Below are 19514 nucleotides of genomic sequence, written 5' to 3'. Positions count from 1 at the left end.
ATTCCCATTTAAGACTCAGTGCTCGGCTACTGATAATTGGAATATTTGCAATATAAGAGTTCAATAATCCCATCAAAGCAGCTCAGCAATATCCAGGATTTGGACAAGATATCCTGTCTGGATGTTTGAATTTTAATGCTCCCACACTCTGGGGTCCAGGAAATTCAGGAGATGCCTCCGTGCCACTTCCCTAAAAATCTGCCCAAATTACAGTGTCTGCCTTGGATCAACACAGATGTCTGAGCTCAAAGATCTAAGAATCTAAGGAGGTGCCTTAAACAACAAAGTGTCTTGTTTGTTTGGGGGGTTTTGGGGGGGTTTGTTGTTGGGGACTTTTTTAGATGTCACCATTCTGAGGGTGGCAACTTCCTTTTGATTTTCTCCATTACACAAAACAAGGGCTGAACTCAGTTATTCCAAACCCCTGGAAACCATTTCCACAGACACAATAATTGCTTTGTCCATAATTAACTTTGCTACTGAAGCATTCAGGAAAAAAATGCACCTACAGCTTTCATAGAATCATAGAATCATAGAATCATAGAATGGATTGGGTTGGAAAAGACCTCCAAGATCATCGAGTCCAACCCTTGGTCCAACTCCAGTCCCTTTACCAGATCATGGCACTCAGTGCCACGTCCAATCTGCATTTAAAGATCTCCAGGGATGGTGAATCCACCCCCTCTCTGGGCAGCCCATTCCAATGCCTGATTACTCTCTCTGTAAAAAATTTTTTTCTGCTCTCCAACTTAAATTTCCCCTGGCAGAGCTTAAGCCCATCGTGCCCCCTTGTCCTATTGCTGAGTGCCTGGGAGAAGAGACCAACCCCCACCTGGCTATAACTTCCCTTCAGGCAGTTCCAGACAGTGATGAGGTCACCTCTGAGCCTCCTCTTCTCCAGGCTAAACACCCCCAGCTCCCTCAGCCTCTCCCCACAGCACTTGTGCTCCAGTCCCTTCACCAGCCTTGTTGCTCTTCTCTGGACCTGCTCCAGCCCCTCAATATCCTTTCTGAACTGAGGGGCCCAGAACTGAACACAACACTCAAGGTGTGGCCTCACCAATGCAGAGTACAGGGGAAGGGTCACTTCCCTGGTCCTGCTGGCCACGCTATTTTTGATACAGGCCAGGATCCCATTGGCCTTCTTGGCCACCTGGGCACACTGTTGACACATGCTGAGCTTCCTGTCAATTAGTACTCCAAGGTCCTTTTCTGCCTGGCTGCTCTCCAGCCACTCTGTGCCCAGCCTGTAGCACTGCAGGGGGTTGTTGTGGCCAAAGTGCAGGACCTGCACTCTCCTGTAGGTATTGTTTCCCTACATAAATATATAGGAATAAAATCACTCTGAAAATACAAAAATTAAAAGTTAGTCCTGACTCAGGGTTGGTTTTACTTCCTCAGTGTTTGCACATCCAAACCCTTTGGAGATCATTCCCAGAGTCTCATCTGGTACGAGTCGATGTCTGGGAATGAAAGAAAAAAATGGGAATTTTTTCCTGCTAATTTGTGCTGTGTGTTCCCAGACACTGAGTCACCATTCCCACTCTCTGGAGCAAACCAAGACAGCATTCCTGCTGTTCCAGCTTCTCCAAATTACAAATTCAGAGTGAAAAGAATCAAGAGTGAAAGGACATTAAAGGTCCTAATTGGGAATTTTGGAGCTTGATTTAATACTGAACTCACAGGTCTGGTGTCCCATTCCAAGTGTTTCACCTGGGAAATGTGGGACACTGGGAATCTTGTGTTATCCCAGTGCTCAGAGACCTCCCAAATATAACTTCAGAGTGAAAAGAATCAAGAGTGAAAGGACATTAAAGCTCCTAATTGGGAATTTCAGAGCTTGATTTAATACTGAACTCACAGGTCTGGTGTCCCATTCCAAGTGTTTCACCTGGGAAATGTGGGACACTGGGAATCTTGTGTTATCCCAGTGCTCAGAGATCCCCAAATATAACTTCAGAGTGAAAAGAATCAAGAGTGAAAGGACATTAAAGCTCCTAATTGGGAATTTCGGAGCTTGTTTTAATATTGACCACATTTAATATTGAACCTGGTGTCCCATTCCAAGTGTTTCACATGGAAAATGTGGGACACTGGGAATCTTGTGTTATCCCAGTGCTCAGAGACCTCCCAATTACAAATTCAACATGGAAAGAATGAAGAGTGAAAGGACATTAAAGCTCCTAATTGGGAATTTTGGAGCTTGATTTAATATTGAACTCACAGGTCTGGTGTCCCATTCCAAGTGTTTCACCTGGGAAATGTGGGACATTGGGAATCTTGTGTTCTCTCAGTACTCAGAGACCTCCTAATTACAAACTCAACATGGAAAGAATCAAGAGTGAAAGGACATTAAAGCTCCTAATTGGGAATTTTGGAGCTTGATTTAATATTGACCACATTTAATATTGGACCTGGTGTCCCATTCCAAGTGTTTCACCTGGGAAATGTGGGACACTGGGAATCTTGTGTTATCCCAGTGCTCAGAGATCAGCAAATTACAAACTCAACATGGGAAGAATGAAGAGTGAAAGGACATTAAAGCTCCTAATTGGGAATTTTGGAGCTTGATTTAATACTGAACTCACAGGTCTGGTGTCCCATTCCAAGTGTTTCACCTGGGAAATGTGGGACACTGGGAATCTCCCAGTGCTCAGAGAGGGAATGCTGTGACTCTGTCTGGGAACACAGGGGACAAACCAGGTCCCAGACTCCCATTCTGCATGACAAACCAGAGCTGGGAATACCCTTTTACCTTCATGGTTCTCCTCTTAATTAATGTGATTTCCAGGTTTTTCCACTCCCACCTCTGCTCCACGACGTGGGCAAAGAGGACATGGCCATTCCCACAGGCTCCTGCCAGCTGGGTGCCATCTGAGCACCAGCCAATGCCCAGGATGCTGCCAGTGCTGGGCTTCTCCAGACAGTAGGACCACTGGGAAAAAAGGAAAAAAGTTATTATTTTCATTTTTTAGAAATGATTTCTTGTAATCAATGGATTTCCAGGGTTGGAATTTTTGAAGGTGCATCAATAAATTAAGTTTTTATCAAGCCAGGCTGTTGAAAAGCAGGGATAGAGAAAGGGAAAACCATCAAGCAAAGCACAAATTCCAATGTCACAATGGCCAAGTACAGGAGGGACCAGTTTTCTACTCACAACCCTCTCATGTCACAGAATCATAGAATAGATTGGGTTGGAAAAAACCTCCAAAATCAAGTCCAACCCTTGGTCCAACTCCAACTTATAAATCCAAGCAATCACTACATAAAATTCAGTCAATTAGTAGGAAATAATTATATTTTCTCTACTCTCTGTCGTTAAAAATTTCCTCCAGCAAAGAACTTTATTCTTAATTCCCCAGTCTTATGTACAAGACCCCCAGAAGTTCAGACCCTTGTTAATAAATCTTGCTCAAAAAGCAGGATTTTCAGACCAAGACACTTGTTTGCCACTTCCCACAACTCAGAAACACAGATCACACAAATATCTGTGAACAAATGTCTCCCTGAGTGATAAAAAATGAAATGACCTTTCCATGGGATTTTAGGGAGACGTTAAACCAGTTTTTAAAACAAGGAGCAAGTCTCAATTATTGTCTCTTCATAGCTCTGCAATGGGGTATTTAAAAGCACATGTGGTAACCAAAGAACTACTTGAATATTCAAATATATCTGAATTTTAAGAAGCAAAGCAGTAACAAAAACGATGTGAGTGAAGCTGAGTTTTAAGGAGACATTGAACTGACTTTTGGATACATCAAGTTGCACCAAAGGGGACACAGTTGGGAGAAAATCCTCCCCTGATGCTTCTAACACATCTTATATTCTGATTTTTTTTTTGCTGTGCACAGAAACCCAAACTACTTTTTTTTTTTTAAACCACAAGCCTTTTTTCTTCAGGCCATTGAAATACTCACTAAAATATTTCCTGATTACAACCTACATTTAAAAAAAAAAAATCTGAAGAGCCATTGAGAGCTTTTTTTTCCAGTTCTTTTGGTGTAATTCCCACCATTCCAATGATTCATAGTCCCTGCAGATGTCTGGGACATTTATCATGTACATAAAATGTTATAATAAAAATCATTCAGTCCTCCATTTCTAAGACAGGAATAGCTTTAAAAACTGAAATAGTATTTCCTAAATACACTGATTTAAAAAAAAATAACTGACTACTGACTTTACAAGTGTTGTTCCAACATCACCTGTAATATCATATTTTGGCTTATATTTCTCCTGTGTCATAATTAATTTTTCACTGAATTCAAAGGATTCTCTCAGGAACAAAACCAGGAGGTAAAAAAGTTTCATTATTTTAAATAAATACATCAAAGCAATAACTTAAGCTCCCCTTTTCTGATTGCACAATGGAGTAAAAATAAAGGATTGCAGCCACTGAATGCTGTGACTTCCTACTCAATTCCCATTTATGGCTCTTGGGATGTGGGGAAATTATCCCAATGAGCACATTCCCAGGGCTCCATCCCAGGAACATCTCACACATCTGTGATCCTGATGCTCCAGGACTCATTAGGAAGGACTTAATTAGTTATTTCTGGACTGAATGCAGTTAATTAAGAATATTTATCTACCAAATACATGCTTAAAAAAAACCCAGCAAAGATATTTTCTTATATTTTATATATATTTTTTAATATTTTAAATTAGAAGAGTAATACTGATATATATATAAAACACAGCCCTGGCTCTGGTGCCACTCACCCCAGCTCTGTCACACAGACCTGGACACCCTCTGGAACATTCCCTGTGCCCTGTCCTGGTGCCACTCACCCCAGCCCTGTCTGTGCCCCCAGCCTTGGTTCTGGTGCCACTCACCCCAGCTCTGTCACACAGACCTGGACACCCTCTGGAATATTTCCTGGGCCCCCCAGGGCTGTTCCTGGTGCCACTCACCCCAGCTCTGTCACACAGACCTGTTCTAGAACACTCCCTGTGCCCTGTTCTGGTGCCACTCACCCCAGCTCTGTCACACAGACCTGGACACCCTCTGGAACACTCCCTGTGCCCTGTTCCCACTCACCCCCGCCCTGTCGCACAGATCTGGACACCCTCTGGAACACTCCCTGTGCCCTGTTCCTGTGCCACTCACTCCAGCTCTGTCACACAGACCTGTTCTGGGGTATTCCCTGTGCCCTGTGCCACTCACCTCGGCCCTGTCGCACAGACCTGTTCTAGAACACTCCCTGTGCCCTGTGCCACTCACCCCCACCCTGTCACACAGACCTGTTCTAGAACACTCCCTGTGCCCTGTGCCACTCACCCCAGCCCTGTCGCACAGACCTGTTCTGGGGTATTCCCTGTGCCCTGTGCCACTCACCCCGGCCCTGTCGCACAGACCTGTTCTGGGGTATTCCCTGTGCCCTGTGCCACTCACCCCGGCCCTGTCGCACAGACCTGTTCTGGGGTATTCCCTGTGCCCTGTGCCACTCACCCCGGCCCTGTCGCACAGACCTGTTCTAGAACACTCCCTGTGCCCTGTGCCACTCACCCCGGCCCTGTCGCACAGACCTGTTCTGGGGTATTCCCTGTGCCCTGTGCCACTCACCTCGGCCCTGTCGCACAGACCTGTTCTAGAACACTCCCTGTGCCCTGTGCCACTCACCCCCGCCCTGTCGCACAGACCTGTTCTAGAACACTCCCTGTGCCCTGTGCCACTCACCCCGGCCCTGTCGCACAGACCTGTTCTAGAACACTCCCTGTGCCCTGTGCCACTCACCCCGGCCCTGTCACACAGACCTGTTCTAGAACACTCCCTGTGCCCTGTGCCACTCACCCCGGCCCTGTCGCACAGACCTGTTCTGGGGTATTCCCTGTGCCCTGTGCCACTCACCCCAGCTCTGTCACACAGACCTGTTCTGGGGTATTCCCTGTGCCCTGTGCCACTCACCCCGGCCCTGTCACACAGACCTGTTCTGGGGTATTCCCTGTGCCCTGTGCCACTCACCCCGGCCCTGTCGCACAGACCTGTTCTGGGGTATTCCCTGTGCCCTGTGCCACTCACCCCGGCCCTGTCGCACAGACCTGTTCTGGGGTATTCCCTGTGCCCTGTTCTGGTGCCACTCACCCCGGCCCTGTCGCACAGACCTGTTCTAGAACACTCCCTGTGCCCTGTGCCACTCACCCCGGCCCTGTCGCACAGACCTGTTCTGGGGTATTCCCTGTGCCCTGTGCCACTCACCCCAGCTCTGTCACACAGACCTGTTCTAGAACACTCCCTGTGCCCTGTGCCACTCACCCCGGCCCTGTCGCACAGGCGCAGGGTGTTGAAGGAGCCCACTGCGAAGAGCTGCCCGTCGGGGGCCCAGGCCAGGCTGGTGATGGGGTGCCCGTGGGGCTGGGAGCTGTACAGGGCTCGCCCAAAGCTGTCCCACACCTGCAGCAGGAGAGCCAAACACACCTCTGTGAGCACAGCTGCATTCCCAGCCATTCCATCCTCCCTCCTCCCCACAGCAGGGGCACAAATAACTCTCCAGGTTGTTCCAGTGTAACTGGAAATATCACCTGTGTTGTAGTTTATTTTCTATTTGAGGTTGTTCCCAATCAATATTGGTTTGACTTTGCTTTGCTGCCATGCCAGATGTCACATTATTCTGTATAAAATATTTCTGGTTAAATAATTCCTCTAAACTCCCCCAAGTCTGTAAAATGACCACAAATTTATCCCATTTTCAACTCCTTTCCCAACAATATCAGGCCCCTCTCAAAATTTCCAGACCAAAGACTTTTTTTTTTTTAAACCAACAGAATACCAAGAATCAGTTCACAAAATAGTTTGATTTAAACACTTTAATTGATATGGGTATTCTTAAAAACTTCATTTGGGGCTTTTATTTATTTATTTGGGGTTTAATTGTGTATGTTTTATCTCACCCATCATATGATTTGATGACAGAACCCACACATGACACACTTAAAACTAAGTTCCTGTTTAAGGGAAGAGACACAATATGTGCTTTTTATTTTGGATAAAGAATATACAAAAAATGTTACCAAATATTCCTGTAATAGAAAACAGCAGCTTTATCTTACATGTCATTATCTCTTTCAGTGCATGTCATACTGATACTATTTCAGGCAATCACTTCTATTTTTCTCCATATTTTCCTTTCAGAGTTTGTTTCACTTGTATTTTTGCTATTTCTGTTCTGTTCTATTTTAAAAAAACGGTGAGTTTTTGTTACCACACAGAGTGAGAAGTATTTATAAATAATACAATTTTTCTTGAAAACTGAAAGACTCCTCATTTAATTTTGAGCTTCCAGGTACTACTAAAATTTTAAAAATTCTGTCTAATAACTTTCTTGCTCATTCAGTTACAAAGTTCACCAGAACTCACCTTATATTTACAATCTTCACCTCCAGAAAGAATCAGATCATTAACTGGATTCCAGTCAGTTTTTAAAATCAGTCCATCGTGAGCTTTCCACTGAAATGGAAAAAAATAAATTAAACACAGTCTGACAGCTTTTATTTTGAATATTTATCATTCCACTCGATGATCCAGGAGGTTTTGTCCCACCTTAATGATTCTCTGCTTCAGCAGAACAATAAATTAAATAAAGCCAGAACAGGCAGAATCTCAGCCCAAAAATCTGCACCAAACCCACTTTTTTCATAGCGAATGAAAAGGGAAAGGCTTCTGTATCTGTATGAAAATAAAGCCCATCAATTGATGCCACTGTCAGTGATACCTGGAGCACTTTGGCGTTTGGCTGAAGAGGTTTGATAACCAGCTGCTTCCCTGAGGTGAAGAGAACTCTGTCTGAGTCGGGTCCCCAGGCCACGGAGTACACGGGGCTGCCTGTGGGCACGGAGAGCACTCCTGGTCACTGCTCCTGTCCCTGAGCCCTGTGTCACACAGCTGTGCACAGGGAATCATTCACAGTTATGTCTCTAACACTCCTGGTCACTGCTCCTGTCCCTGAGCCCTGTGTCACACAGCTGTGCACAGGGAATTATTCACAGTTATGTCTCTAACACTCCTGGGCACTGCTCCTGTCCCTGAGCCCTGTGTCACACAGCTGTGCACAGGGAATTATTCACAGTTATGTCTCTAACACTCCTGGGCACTGCTCCTGTCCCTGAGCCCTGTGTCACACAGCTGTGCACAGGGAATTATTCACAGTTATGTCTCTAACACTCCTGGGCACTGCTCCTGTCCCTGAGCCCTGTGTCACACAGCTGTGCACAGGGAATTATTCACAGTTATGTCTCTAACACTCCTGGGCACTGCTCCTGTCCCTGAGCCCTGTGTCACACAGCTGTGCACAGGGAATTATTCACAGTTATGTCTCTAACACTCCTGGGCACTGCTCCTGTCCCTGAGCCCTGTGTCACACAGCTGTGCACAGGGAATTATTCACAGTTATGTCTCTAACACTCCTGGGCACTGCTCCTGTCCCTGAGCCCTGTGTCACACAGCTGTGCACAGGGAATTATTCACAGTTATGTCTCTAACACTCCTGGGCACTGCTCCTGTCCCTGAGCCCTGTGTCACACAGCTGTGCACAGGGAATTATTCACAGTTATGTCTCTAACACTCCTGGGCACTGTTCCCATCCTTTAACTCTGTATTACCCATCTCTGCATAGAGAATTGTTCATATTTATGTCTATTTATACACATACACTGTATTACATAAGTGTTACTTACTACTCTCTCTCAAACCTCACTATTTATTTTCATTTACCATGTTACCAGTTTATAAATCCTTTATAAGTGGAGAGTTGTACACAACTCCAGAAACCCCACAGGCATGGCTGCATTTTGCATTTAATTCAGCTTTTATTCTCTCTCTCTTTCTCATTCTTTCTTTCCTTTCTTTCTTTCCTTCTTTCCTTTCTTTCTCTTTCCTTCCTTTCTTTCCCTTTCTTTCCTTTCTTTCTTTCCTTCTTTCCTTTCTTTCTTTCCTTCCTTTCTTTCCCTTTCTTTCCTTTCTTTCCTTCTTTCCTTTCTTTCCCTTTCTTTCCTTCCTCTTTCTTTCCTTTCTTTCCTTCTTTCCTTTCTTTCTCTTTCCTTCTTTCCTTCCTTTCCTTCCTCTTTCTTTCCTTTCTTTCCTTCTTTCCTTTCTTTCTCTTTCTTTCCTTTCTTTCCTTCTTTCCTTTCTTTCCTTTTTTCTCTTTCTCTTTCTTTTCTTTCTTTCCTTTTCTTTTCTTTTTTCCTTTCTTTCTCTTTCTTTCTTTCCTTTCTTTTCCTTCCTTCCTTACTTTCCTCCTTTCTTTCTTTTTATTTCCTTTCTTCCTTTTCTTCTGTCCTTCCATCTTTCTGTATGTATGTATTTATTTATACCATTTTATTGTATTTTTATATTATTAATTCATACAATTTTAATTATTTATACCATTTTGTTCACAAGTCATTTAAGAGATGCAGAAAAGCAACATAATATTTACCAATATACACACCAGAAATACCAATATCTGTAATAGCTCTAATATTGCATATCTATATTTACTATATATATATCTATATATCTATTATATAATACATATTTTATATATTACCAATATAGAGATCAGAAAATAATTATGAGAATTAACACAAATATGAATAGAAAACACATTATACTGTACCCAAATTGTTCTTTTAAGATGTTTAGGCTCCATAATTAACACACATTTCTATTCTGCTGCACATGGAATAAAACTCAAATATTCCCTACACAAATAACTTACAAAATAAATGACAAGAAGCAAAACTGGCCCACAGATTTCACAGATTTTTCCTCAATTAATTCAAAATTTTTGGACTGGAAACTCCAGGATGACGTATCTGCAATAAAAGCTGATGGATCCATTTTAAAATCATGTTGCAATTTTTAAATTATGTTTTTTGAAAACAGAAGAAAGCAAAAATTAGATGGCAAAACAGCCAGGAAAAGAAAATAAACTAGAAAAAAAAAATCAGATTTGCCAACTATGCAAATATTTTCCACATTGCAAATACAACTAAGAAAGTGAAGAGCATCTCCAAGTATTAAACTGAGAAAATGAATGAAAATGGTTCAAATAAACAAAATTTTAATATAATTTATGGTAATAAAATTCTAAAAAGTTTAAGAAATGCTCCTAGAGGGTAAAATTTTCAATGGCACATTTGGCAGATTTCAAAAAAATGGCTCAGGAATATTTTTGATGGGGAAGATCTTGATGAGATTTAGATTGAACTGCTCTAAGAATCACCCTAAAAATCAAATACTTCACCACTAAAGCCTCTGAATATTCTCTGTGCAAAAATCTGATTTTATTGCAGTTAAACTTGATTTGAGCTTCCAGCTATTCAGACTCTAAACTGAGAACTGCTGTTGTTGCTGCTGAAATTTTTGCATTTCATATATTTTCTTTTAAGAAGGTATTTATTTTATATTACTTGGAAACACAGATTGTTTTTAGCCTGAGACAACTCACAGAACACCCAACATATAGATATGAAGTAACTCTGGCAGTGGCTTTTCCTCCTGTTGAAAATGACATAAATCCTGTCACCAGCTGTAACAGAAATTCTGAATAAACTCCTTTTTTGTCCTGCTCTAATGCTGATTTAACAATCAGAAGACTTTTCTATTCAAACCAAATGTTGCCCTTTTTCCTGACTCCTTAACCACAATTTCCAGGGTTTAACAGCAGGGGCTGAGTTAACTCATTTCCTCCTGCACTTAACAAGGCCTGGGCTGGGAAAGCACTGCCAGCCCCTGGGAAGGAGAATTCCCTGGAGCACACACACTGCAGGGAATGGTGTGCTGACCAACAGCTGCAGGAAGGAAAATTCCAGGAGAACAGAAGGGAGGAAGGCAGGAAAGGTGGGACTGGAAGAAGGAACATCTGGATTCTTCCCATCCCACGTGAGCCATAGCACCAACTTGGGTAATTCCAGCTGTTTGTGTGGCTGTCACAGGAGTCAAACATTAATCCATGGGCAGGGACACCTCTCACTGTCCCAGGGTGCTCCAAGCCCTGTCCAGCCTGGCCTTGGACATGCCCAAGGATGGAGAGTCCACAACCTCTCCGAGAATCCTTTCCCAGTACCTTCAGGTCCTGAGTAAATCCATTCTTGGGAAGAGCAGATGAGAAGTTCAGTTTGAAGGGAAGGTGCCAGCAGCCACCTGAAGAGCTGCAGACCCACCTGAGGCAGGTGCTGGTGCTGGCAGAGCAGTCTCTGCTCTCAGAGTGGACTGCCCTCTCTCCACCCTTCCTGCTCCTCATGGTCCTGTGGCTCTCTCCAAAGGAACACAGAAATCCTGCCCTGGGAGGGTGGGCAGGCCCTGGCACAGGTTGGGCAGAGAGGCTGTGGCTGCCCCAGCCCTGGGAGTGTCCAAGGCCAGGTTGGACAGGGCTTGGAGCAACCTGGGAGGTGGATGGTCTTTAAGGAATTGGATGGGCTTTAAGGGAATTGGATGGGCTTTAAGGAATTGGATGGGCTTTAAGGAATTGGATGGGCTTTAAGGTCCCCTGCAACCCAAGAACTGTTGTGATGTTTCTCAAGCAGAGTTTTAAGGTTGCTGTCCCTGTCTGGTTTCATATCAGAATTTTAGAGTGGAAACACTTATTTTCAGCTGTATCCTCAAACTCCCTGATTCCAGTTCCAGCACCATCCCAGCCTGAGCTCCCATGTTCAGCACAAGAGACCAAGAACCAGTTACCCCACTGGGGGCTGGATTGTGGCAGTACTGGGAGTGGCACATTGTGCCCTTCAGACTCCTCAGCTTCGGAAGAAGACGACCCCAGTTCCAAATGTGAAGGAAGGTTGGTGGAACACAACCCTGTTGTGTGCCAAGAGCAACACGTGGGAGTTCCCTCAGGAGTGAGCAGAAGAATCTAAGGATGAAGAAGAGGAGGCTCAGAGGTGACCTCAGCACTGTCTGGAACTCCCTGAAGGGAAGTTGTGGCCAGGTGGGGGTTGGTCTCTTCTCCCAGGCACTCAGCAATAGGACAAGGGGGCACGATGGGCTCAAGCTCTGCCAGGGGAAATTTAAGTTGGAGATCAGAAAAAATTCTTTGCAGAGAGAGTGCTCAGGGATTGGAATGGGCTGCCCAGAGAGGGGGTGGATTCCCCATCCCTGGAGGTTTTTCAACTGAGCTTGGCCGTGGCACTGAGTGCCATGATCTGGTAAAGGGACTGGAGTTGGCCCAAGGGTTGGACCTGATGATCTCAGAGGTCTTTTCCAACCCAATCCATTCTATGATTCTATAAGTGGTTCAAGGAACAAACACAGCCATGAGCAAACACTACAGCAGGAGAGACCATGGAGTCCCACCAGGTTCACAGGGATGTCCAGCTGGAGTGCTCCAAGAAAGGACTGAGAAAGTTAAAGGAGGGAAAAACTCATGTCCATGTTTTTGTGGTGAATAAAATCCAAAGACAGAACAGGCAGCTGGACCAGCACTCAGAGAGAAGAACCTGAAAATATATTCCTGATGCAAAGAGTGGAAGGAGTTGGAAGAATGTTTGCAATGGGAATCCTTTCAGTTCTCAAGGAGATGATGAGGGAAGTGACAAATGAGCTCAAATATGATTTATCTCCCTTAGAAAAGCAGTGATTTCTGCAGGATCCTCCAGTGAGCCCAGGAATGGCAGCAGCTTACACAGGGCTCTGTGGGATTCTGATCCTGTAAATTCAGTGTCAAGGATTTCAGTCTCCAGGATCTGATCTCAGAAACACAAGATGACAGTGATCTCATGGGGGCTCAACTGCCCCAGAAATCAGTGAAAATTCATGTTTCACACTGCAAGATACCTCTTACCTCACACCTCAAACAAGCATAAACCCCTTGACAACTACCAACCGAAAAGTGGTACAGATTGTGTGCATCAGGTTTTATTTTCTTTCAAAGATTCTGGTTCAGTTGGCTTATCTTTCTCCCCTGTAAGCATGAAAAACATCACATCTGCATGGGAACTTCCTTCAAAGAACTGACATACACTTCACATTCACTCCTGTGGTTAAAATGCCTTCGACAGGTTGAAAGAATTCAGATGATTTGTTTCAGAAAGAGATAAGGGGCTGACATTTAACCCAGGCCCAGGTGCATGTGGTTTCTTCAAAAATGTCAGAAGGTCACATGGGCTCAATGTATGAAGTCTGAAAAACAAAATTTGGCTCAGTATCTTCACTGAAATAGCAGAAAATCCTTGGGGTGGAACTGAGACTGCTGTCTAAAAATATTGCAATAAAACTTTTCATTTGAAGAATATTTTTTTAGCATTTTTTAAGGTCTTATTAAATGCTTTTCTCCCTGCATTCAACTGTGATTTACATTTAATTTTAATTAAGTTTATTTAGGCATTAAGACCCTTAAACAAACCATCACTGCCAGATTTAAGATCTGTTATTTTAAATACATTTCAGAACAAGCCAAAATACAAAATTCTAGTGGAACTTTAGCAAAATTATCTTACCTTGTTGAGCTAAAGTGGATCTCAGCATTCCACTTTTAGACCAGATTTTCACTTGCCCATCTTCCCCAACTGAAAATTAGCAGAGAAATCCATTAAAATCAAATTAAGTCAAACAAACATGGTGCTTGTATCTACCTGGGAAACAGGTGGAGTGAAATCAATCCAGGTCTTCTCATAGATAAATACCTTTTATTTAGTCTTCCAAACATGCAAATAGAAAGTATATTAAGGAAAAAAAACCTCAGATGGTGATTTTGTTATTATTCTTGTTATTATTTTGTTCCTATATTTGTTATTATCTTCTGTGATGCTGTGATTGAGAGCACAGATTTCCTGGTGTGCTCCCAGATTTAAAATGTTCAGCTCTGGCCCTGCAATTTCAGCCTCCCACCTCCAATTAATGAGGAAAAAGGTGCTCCCAGAAACTTCGTGGAATTCTTCCATTCAAAGGGAATTTACTGACCACATTTCAGTTTTTTCCATCTGGGTCAATGCAGCTTTTAAGTGTTTAAAAACTGTAAAATGAAAATTAATTTTAAAATCTTATTTGTGCACGTTTGATGCTGTTGAAATAGAGCCATAAAAAGTAGTTTAAGTGATGTAATATCAGTGATTTTCTCTTCATAGAATCACAGAATCATGGAATGGATTGGGTTGGAAAAGACCTCCGAGATCATCAAGTCCAACCCTTGGTCCAACTCCAGTCCCTTTATCAGATCATGGCACTCAGTGCCACGGCCAAGCTCAGCTGAAAAACCTCCAGGGATGGGGAATCCACCCCCTCTCTGGGCAGCCCATTCCAATCCCTGAGCACTCTCTCTGCAAAGAATTTTTTTCTGCTCTCCAACTTCAGCTTCCCCTGGCAGAGCTTGAGCCCATCGTGCCCCCTTGTCCTATTGCTGAGTGCCTGGGAGAAGAGACCAACCCCCAGCTGGCCAGAACTTCCCTTCAGGCAGTTCCAGACAGTGCTGAGGTCACCTCTGAGCCTCCTCTTCTCCAGGCTGAACACCCCCAGCTCCCTCAGCCTCTCCCCACAGCACTTGTGCTCCAGTCCCTTCTCCACCCTCGTTGCTCTTCTCACTTGGGTTGGGAGAGACCTCTGAGATCATCAAGTCCAACCCTTGATCCAACCCCACTGTGATCACCAGCCCAGGGCACTCTGTGCCCTGGGCTGGTGATCACAGTAGGGTTGAATCAAGACATGGTGGATTCTCTGTCCCTGAAGGTGTTTAAGAGGACACTCAGTGCCACATCCAGTCCCTTCTCCAGCCTCGTTGCTCTTCTCTGGCCCCGCTCCAGCCCCTCAATCTCTTTCCTCAACTGAGGGCCCCAGAACTGAACACAACACTCAAGGTGTGGCCTCCCCAAGGCAGAGTCCAGGGGAAGGGTCACTGCCCTGGCCCTGCTGGCCACGCTAGTTTGGATCCAGGCCAGGATCCCATTGGCCTTCTTGGCCACCTGGGCACACTGGTGGCTCCTGTTGAGCTTCCTGTCAATTAGTACTCCAAGGTCCCTCTGCCCGGCTGCTTCTTCAGAGTTGTGGTGTAAGAGCAGCTGATGATCCTACAGAATAAACTGGAAACAGTGAAGAATTCCCACAGATTTGCCTCAGGAACTTCTCCAAAGGAAAAGGCAAAATTGCCTTGTCAAAATTGCCTTTTGAATCCTTTATTTTGTTTTTTTTTTTGGGGGGGGACTGCATGACACTTGTTGGGAGTGTGGGAATTCTGCAGCTGGTAATCACACCCCTCCTGATGGAAGGAGGAATATTCACAGGAATATTCAAGATGCTCAGGAGGTTGCAGTAAACTCTGTTAGCTAAAAAAATCCCAGGAGAGAAAGATCCCAACTTAGCAGCTTTTCTTTGAAAAAAGAGAGAAAAAAATAAATCAAATATTTTCCTTTTTGAAGTTCAGAACAGCAGAAAACCATCCAAACACTCTGATGTTAAAACATTTACTTTCAGGTAAACAGGAAGACATTTAATAAATAGGATCACTAAAAAAGAGAAATGAGATCTTCTATTAATTAGACATTAATCTACAATAGCATTAATTAATTAGTGCAAAATTAACTTCTATTAAATCAGGTGATAACAACCTTATTTAGAGAAAAAAAGTAACTTCTTACAGGTAACTTCATTTATATTGATTTTTTTGTTTCCATTTCCCTCTTTCCCACAGAATTTCAAGCAGTGTGTGAACATTTAAGAGACTCATTTTTATTCATTCAAATTCAAAGTAATTTACAATTTAAACTGGGAAATTCAGGATCACACCTTCTAAATATGTGTCGAGGATTAAATTATTATTCCAAAATATTCTGTTGTATCCCACAGAATAAAGTGGTCACATCCTACACATTTTATTGAAACACTTAATTCTACTTAATTTTGTTTAATACTATATGTTGCACAATTACATTTTTGATGGCATGGCAGCTTTGTGTCTTAAAAGCCCCACGAATGCCCAAATGCTCACCTGTAACCAGGGCAGTTCCCTCATAATTCCACCTTCCTGCCAGGACAGCTCCACAATGAGCTTCCACACTCCTCTCCACTCTTCCTAACCTGGAAATCAAGTGGAACCTCCCTGAAGAAAAGATACAAAAAGTATATATAATTTATATAAATTTTTCATGTATATGTATATGTGTATATGTGTATATATATATGTATATTATGTATGTATATGTATATATATGTATATATGTATGTGTACATATGTGTGTGTATATATCTAAAATATATAATTATTTTATTGTATATACTATATATAATATATATAATTATTTTCTCTATTCATAATAGATTTATTTGGTTTATTTATAATTATTTGGTTTTATATATAAGTATTTTATTATATATTATATATAATATATAATTATTTTATTATATATACTATATATAATATATATAATTATTTTCTCTATTCATAATAGATTTAATTGGTTTATTTATAATTATTTGGTTTTATATATAAGTATTTTATTATATATTATATATAATATATAATTATTTTATTATATATACTATATATAATATATATAATTATTTTCTCTATTCATAATAGATTTATTTGGTTTATTTATAATTATTTGGTTTTATATATAAGTATTTTATTATATATTATATATAATATATAATTATTTTATTATATATACTATATATAAAATATATAATTATTTTCTCTATTCATAATAGATTTAATTGGTTTATTTATAATTATTTGGTTTTATATATAAGTATTTTATTATATATTATATATTATATATAATTATTTTATTATATATACTATATATAATATATATAATTATTTTCTCTATTCATAATAGATTTATTTGGTTTATTTATAATTATTTGTTTTATATATAAGTATTTTATTATATATATTATATATTTTTATAGATATAATTCTTTTCTCTATTGATAATATATTTATTTGTTTATAGATATAATTACATATAATTATATATACACACACACATATTGCATACATATAATTACCTATATATATAATTCAATTAATAATTTAATATATTCATTACTTCAGGATATCAATTTTAATAATATATTTAATTATTTAGTATACGTTTAATAACGTATTTATTATATATAATTCTTTTCTCTATTGATAATATATTTATTTGTTTTTATATATAATTACATATAATTACACAAACATATTGCACATATATATAATTTTATATATAATTTAATTAATAATTTAATATATTCATTACTTCAGGATATCTATTTTAATAATATATTTAATTATTTAGTATATGTTTAATAATGTATTTATTATATATTTAATAACATGAGTAATAATTCTTTTCTCTATTGATAATATACTTATTTGTTTTTATATATAATTACATATAATTACACAAACACACACACATATTGCATATATATAATTTTATATATATAATTCAATTAATAATTTAATATATTCGTTACTTTAGTATATATATTTTAATAATAGATTTAATTATTTAGTATATGTTTAATAATGTAATTAGTATATATTTAATAACATAAGTAATAATTCTTTTCTCTATTGATAATATACTTATTTGGTTTTATATATAATTACACAAATACATGCACATATATCACATATATATAAATTTAATAAATATAATTTAATTAATAATTTAATATATTCATTACTTTAGGATACACATTTTAATAATATATTTAATTATTTATTATATGTTTACTAATGTAATTAGTATATATTTAATAATATTTGTAATAATTCCTTTCTCTATTGATAATATATTTATTTATTTTTATATATAATTACATATAATTACACACACATATCACATATAGATATAATTCAAGATATATAAAATTTAATTAATAATTTAATATATTCATTACTTTAGGATGTATAATTTAATAATATATTTAATTATTTAGTATATGTTTAATAATGTATTTATTATATATTTAATAATATATGTAATCATTCTTTTCTCTGTTGATAATATATTTATTTGGCTTTATATATAATTACATATAATTACACACACACATATCACATATATATGATGTGTGTGTGTAATTATATGTAATTATATAAAACCCCCACACATATCAGATACATATATATGTGATATATGTGTAAGTTTGTGTAATTATAAGTAATTATATCTAAAAACAAAATCTGAAAGTGCCTCTCCAGTTTTGGAGGAGTTTCCAGTGGGAGATTCACACCCTATTCAAATACAGAATATAAAACATGGATGTTCCTTCACAGCCTCTTCAATGCTGACCTGACATAAAACCATCAATAAAAAGTGACAACATAAACCTAATCACTTATGATTTGTGCTTAATTTGCAATTAAAACCTGAGCACATTCTTCATTTTTGCAAGAAAACAACAACAAGATCCACGTTAATAGGAAGTAAAAGAATAACACCCCCCAAGAGAGGCATCTCAGAAGGAAACCCAAGAGGATTAAATTTACATTTGCTCCAATTTCACAAACATCTGGAGTTCAACCAGCAATTAATGCAACCCTGCAAAGATATTATTCTCCTTTCCCATTGGATTCAGCAAGTTTCCAGGAATCCTTATCACAGGGAGGAATAAACTGCTGCAGGAAAATTGCAGGAAAATTCACACAGGGAGAAAAGTTTGGCTGTGTGCAAAATTAATTCCTAGTCTTTCTGAGGAGCAGGGAAAACAACCCCCAAGGAATCCTCAAACCTTCCTGCTCCCAGAACAACATCCCATATCTTGGAGTGACATAAGGTGGCATGAAATAATAAATATTTCACCCTGACTTACCATCAGAACTTGTCAGAACAAAACTCTCAGAGTGGGGCTGTTTCTTCCCCCCGACACTCCTGGGAAACCAGTGGAGATCCAAGGGATAAAAATCATCTGGGAGCTTCACCACTCGAGTTGTCTCACTCGTCAGGGGGTTCCACTTCATGACCTGGTGATCATCACTGCAGGAATACAGCTCATCAGCTGTGGTCCAGCCCACACAGCTCACCACTTCCTTATGTTCCATTCAATTAAGGAATCTGCACAGGGGAACTATTAACAATAAGCCCACAAAACCCCTGAGCTGTGCAAAGCTGAAGGGACAAGACAGGAAGATTATTTTCATGTTTTATTTTTCATGTTTCACATCAAAAATACGACTCTCTTTATTTGTTCTCCTGTGACAAGAAAAGAGCTGGTAGAAATTCAGCCAAAAATAAAGCAAACCATCATTTAAATATTTAATTCTTCGTATGTTATAAAGTCATTGAAACAGCTGAATTATTGGATTATACCTTTAAAAGGGTCTCAGTGCACAATTCAAGTGCAAAACACCCAACTGTCATTCCAAAGTGTTGGTTTATTAACACATCTGTATAAATTGCTGTATTTTAGTAGGAAAATTACAGTTTTCTAATTCAAGCAGATAAATCACTGCTCTTATTTGCTTTCAACTTATTACTACAAATAAGAAGGAAAACTCAAAACATTGGAGCAAAATATTGAGAGTTTCTGAAGTTATTATTCCAAGGATGTTCATTCTCTCTTAAAACATTGTCCCCAAAGGCTGCACTGAAGGCCAAGGTGAAGA

General features: G+C 39.9%; 1 protein-coding gene across 1 annotated transcript in view; it reads right to left on the bottom strand.

Annotated features, from left to right (window-relative positions):
* The window catches only part of IFT80 (intraflagellar transport 80), a 37701-nt gene that overhangs the window by 16283 nt on the left and 1904 nt on the right, over nucleotides 1-19514 (bottom strand). The window contains exons 3-9 of the mRNA XM_071566572.1: nucleotides 18722-18946; nucleotides 15897-16007; nucleotides 13417-13485; nucleotides 7713-7822; nucleotides 7358-7447; nucleotides 6257-6394; nucleotides 2756-2935 (exon numbers count right to left, since the gene is read on the bottom strand). Of these exons, the coding sequence (XP_071422673.1) occupies nucleotides 2756-2935; nucleotides 6257-6394; nucleotides 7358-7447; nucleotides 7713-7822; nucleotides 13417-13485; nucleotides 15897-16007; nucleotides 18722-18946 (923 nt within the window). The remainder of the gene's footprint in view (nucleotides 1-2755; nucleotides 2936-6256; nucleotides 6395-7357; nucleotides 7448-7712; nucleotides 7823-13416; nucleotides 13486-15896; nucleotides 16008-18721; nucleotides 18947-19514) is intronic.

The sequence above is a fragment of the Pithys albifrons genome, chromosome 11, assembly GCF_047495875.1.
Source record: "Pithys albifrons albifrons isolate INPA30051 chromosome 11, PitAlb_v1, whole genome shotgun sequence".
Lineage (NCBI taxonomy): Eukaryota > Metazoa > Chordata > Aves > Passeriformes > Thamnophilidae > Pithys > Pithys albifrons.
This window is presented reverse-complemented; position numbering and strand designations above follow the sequence as displayed.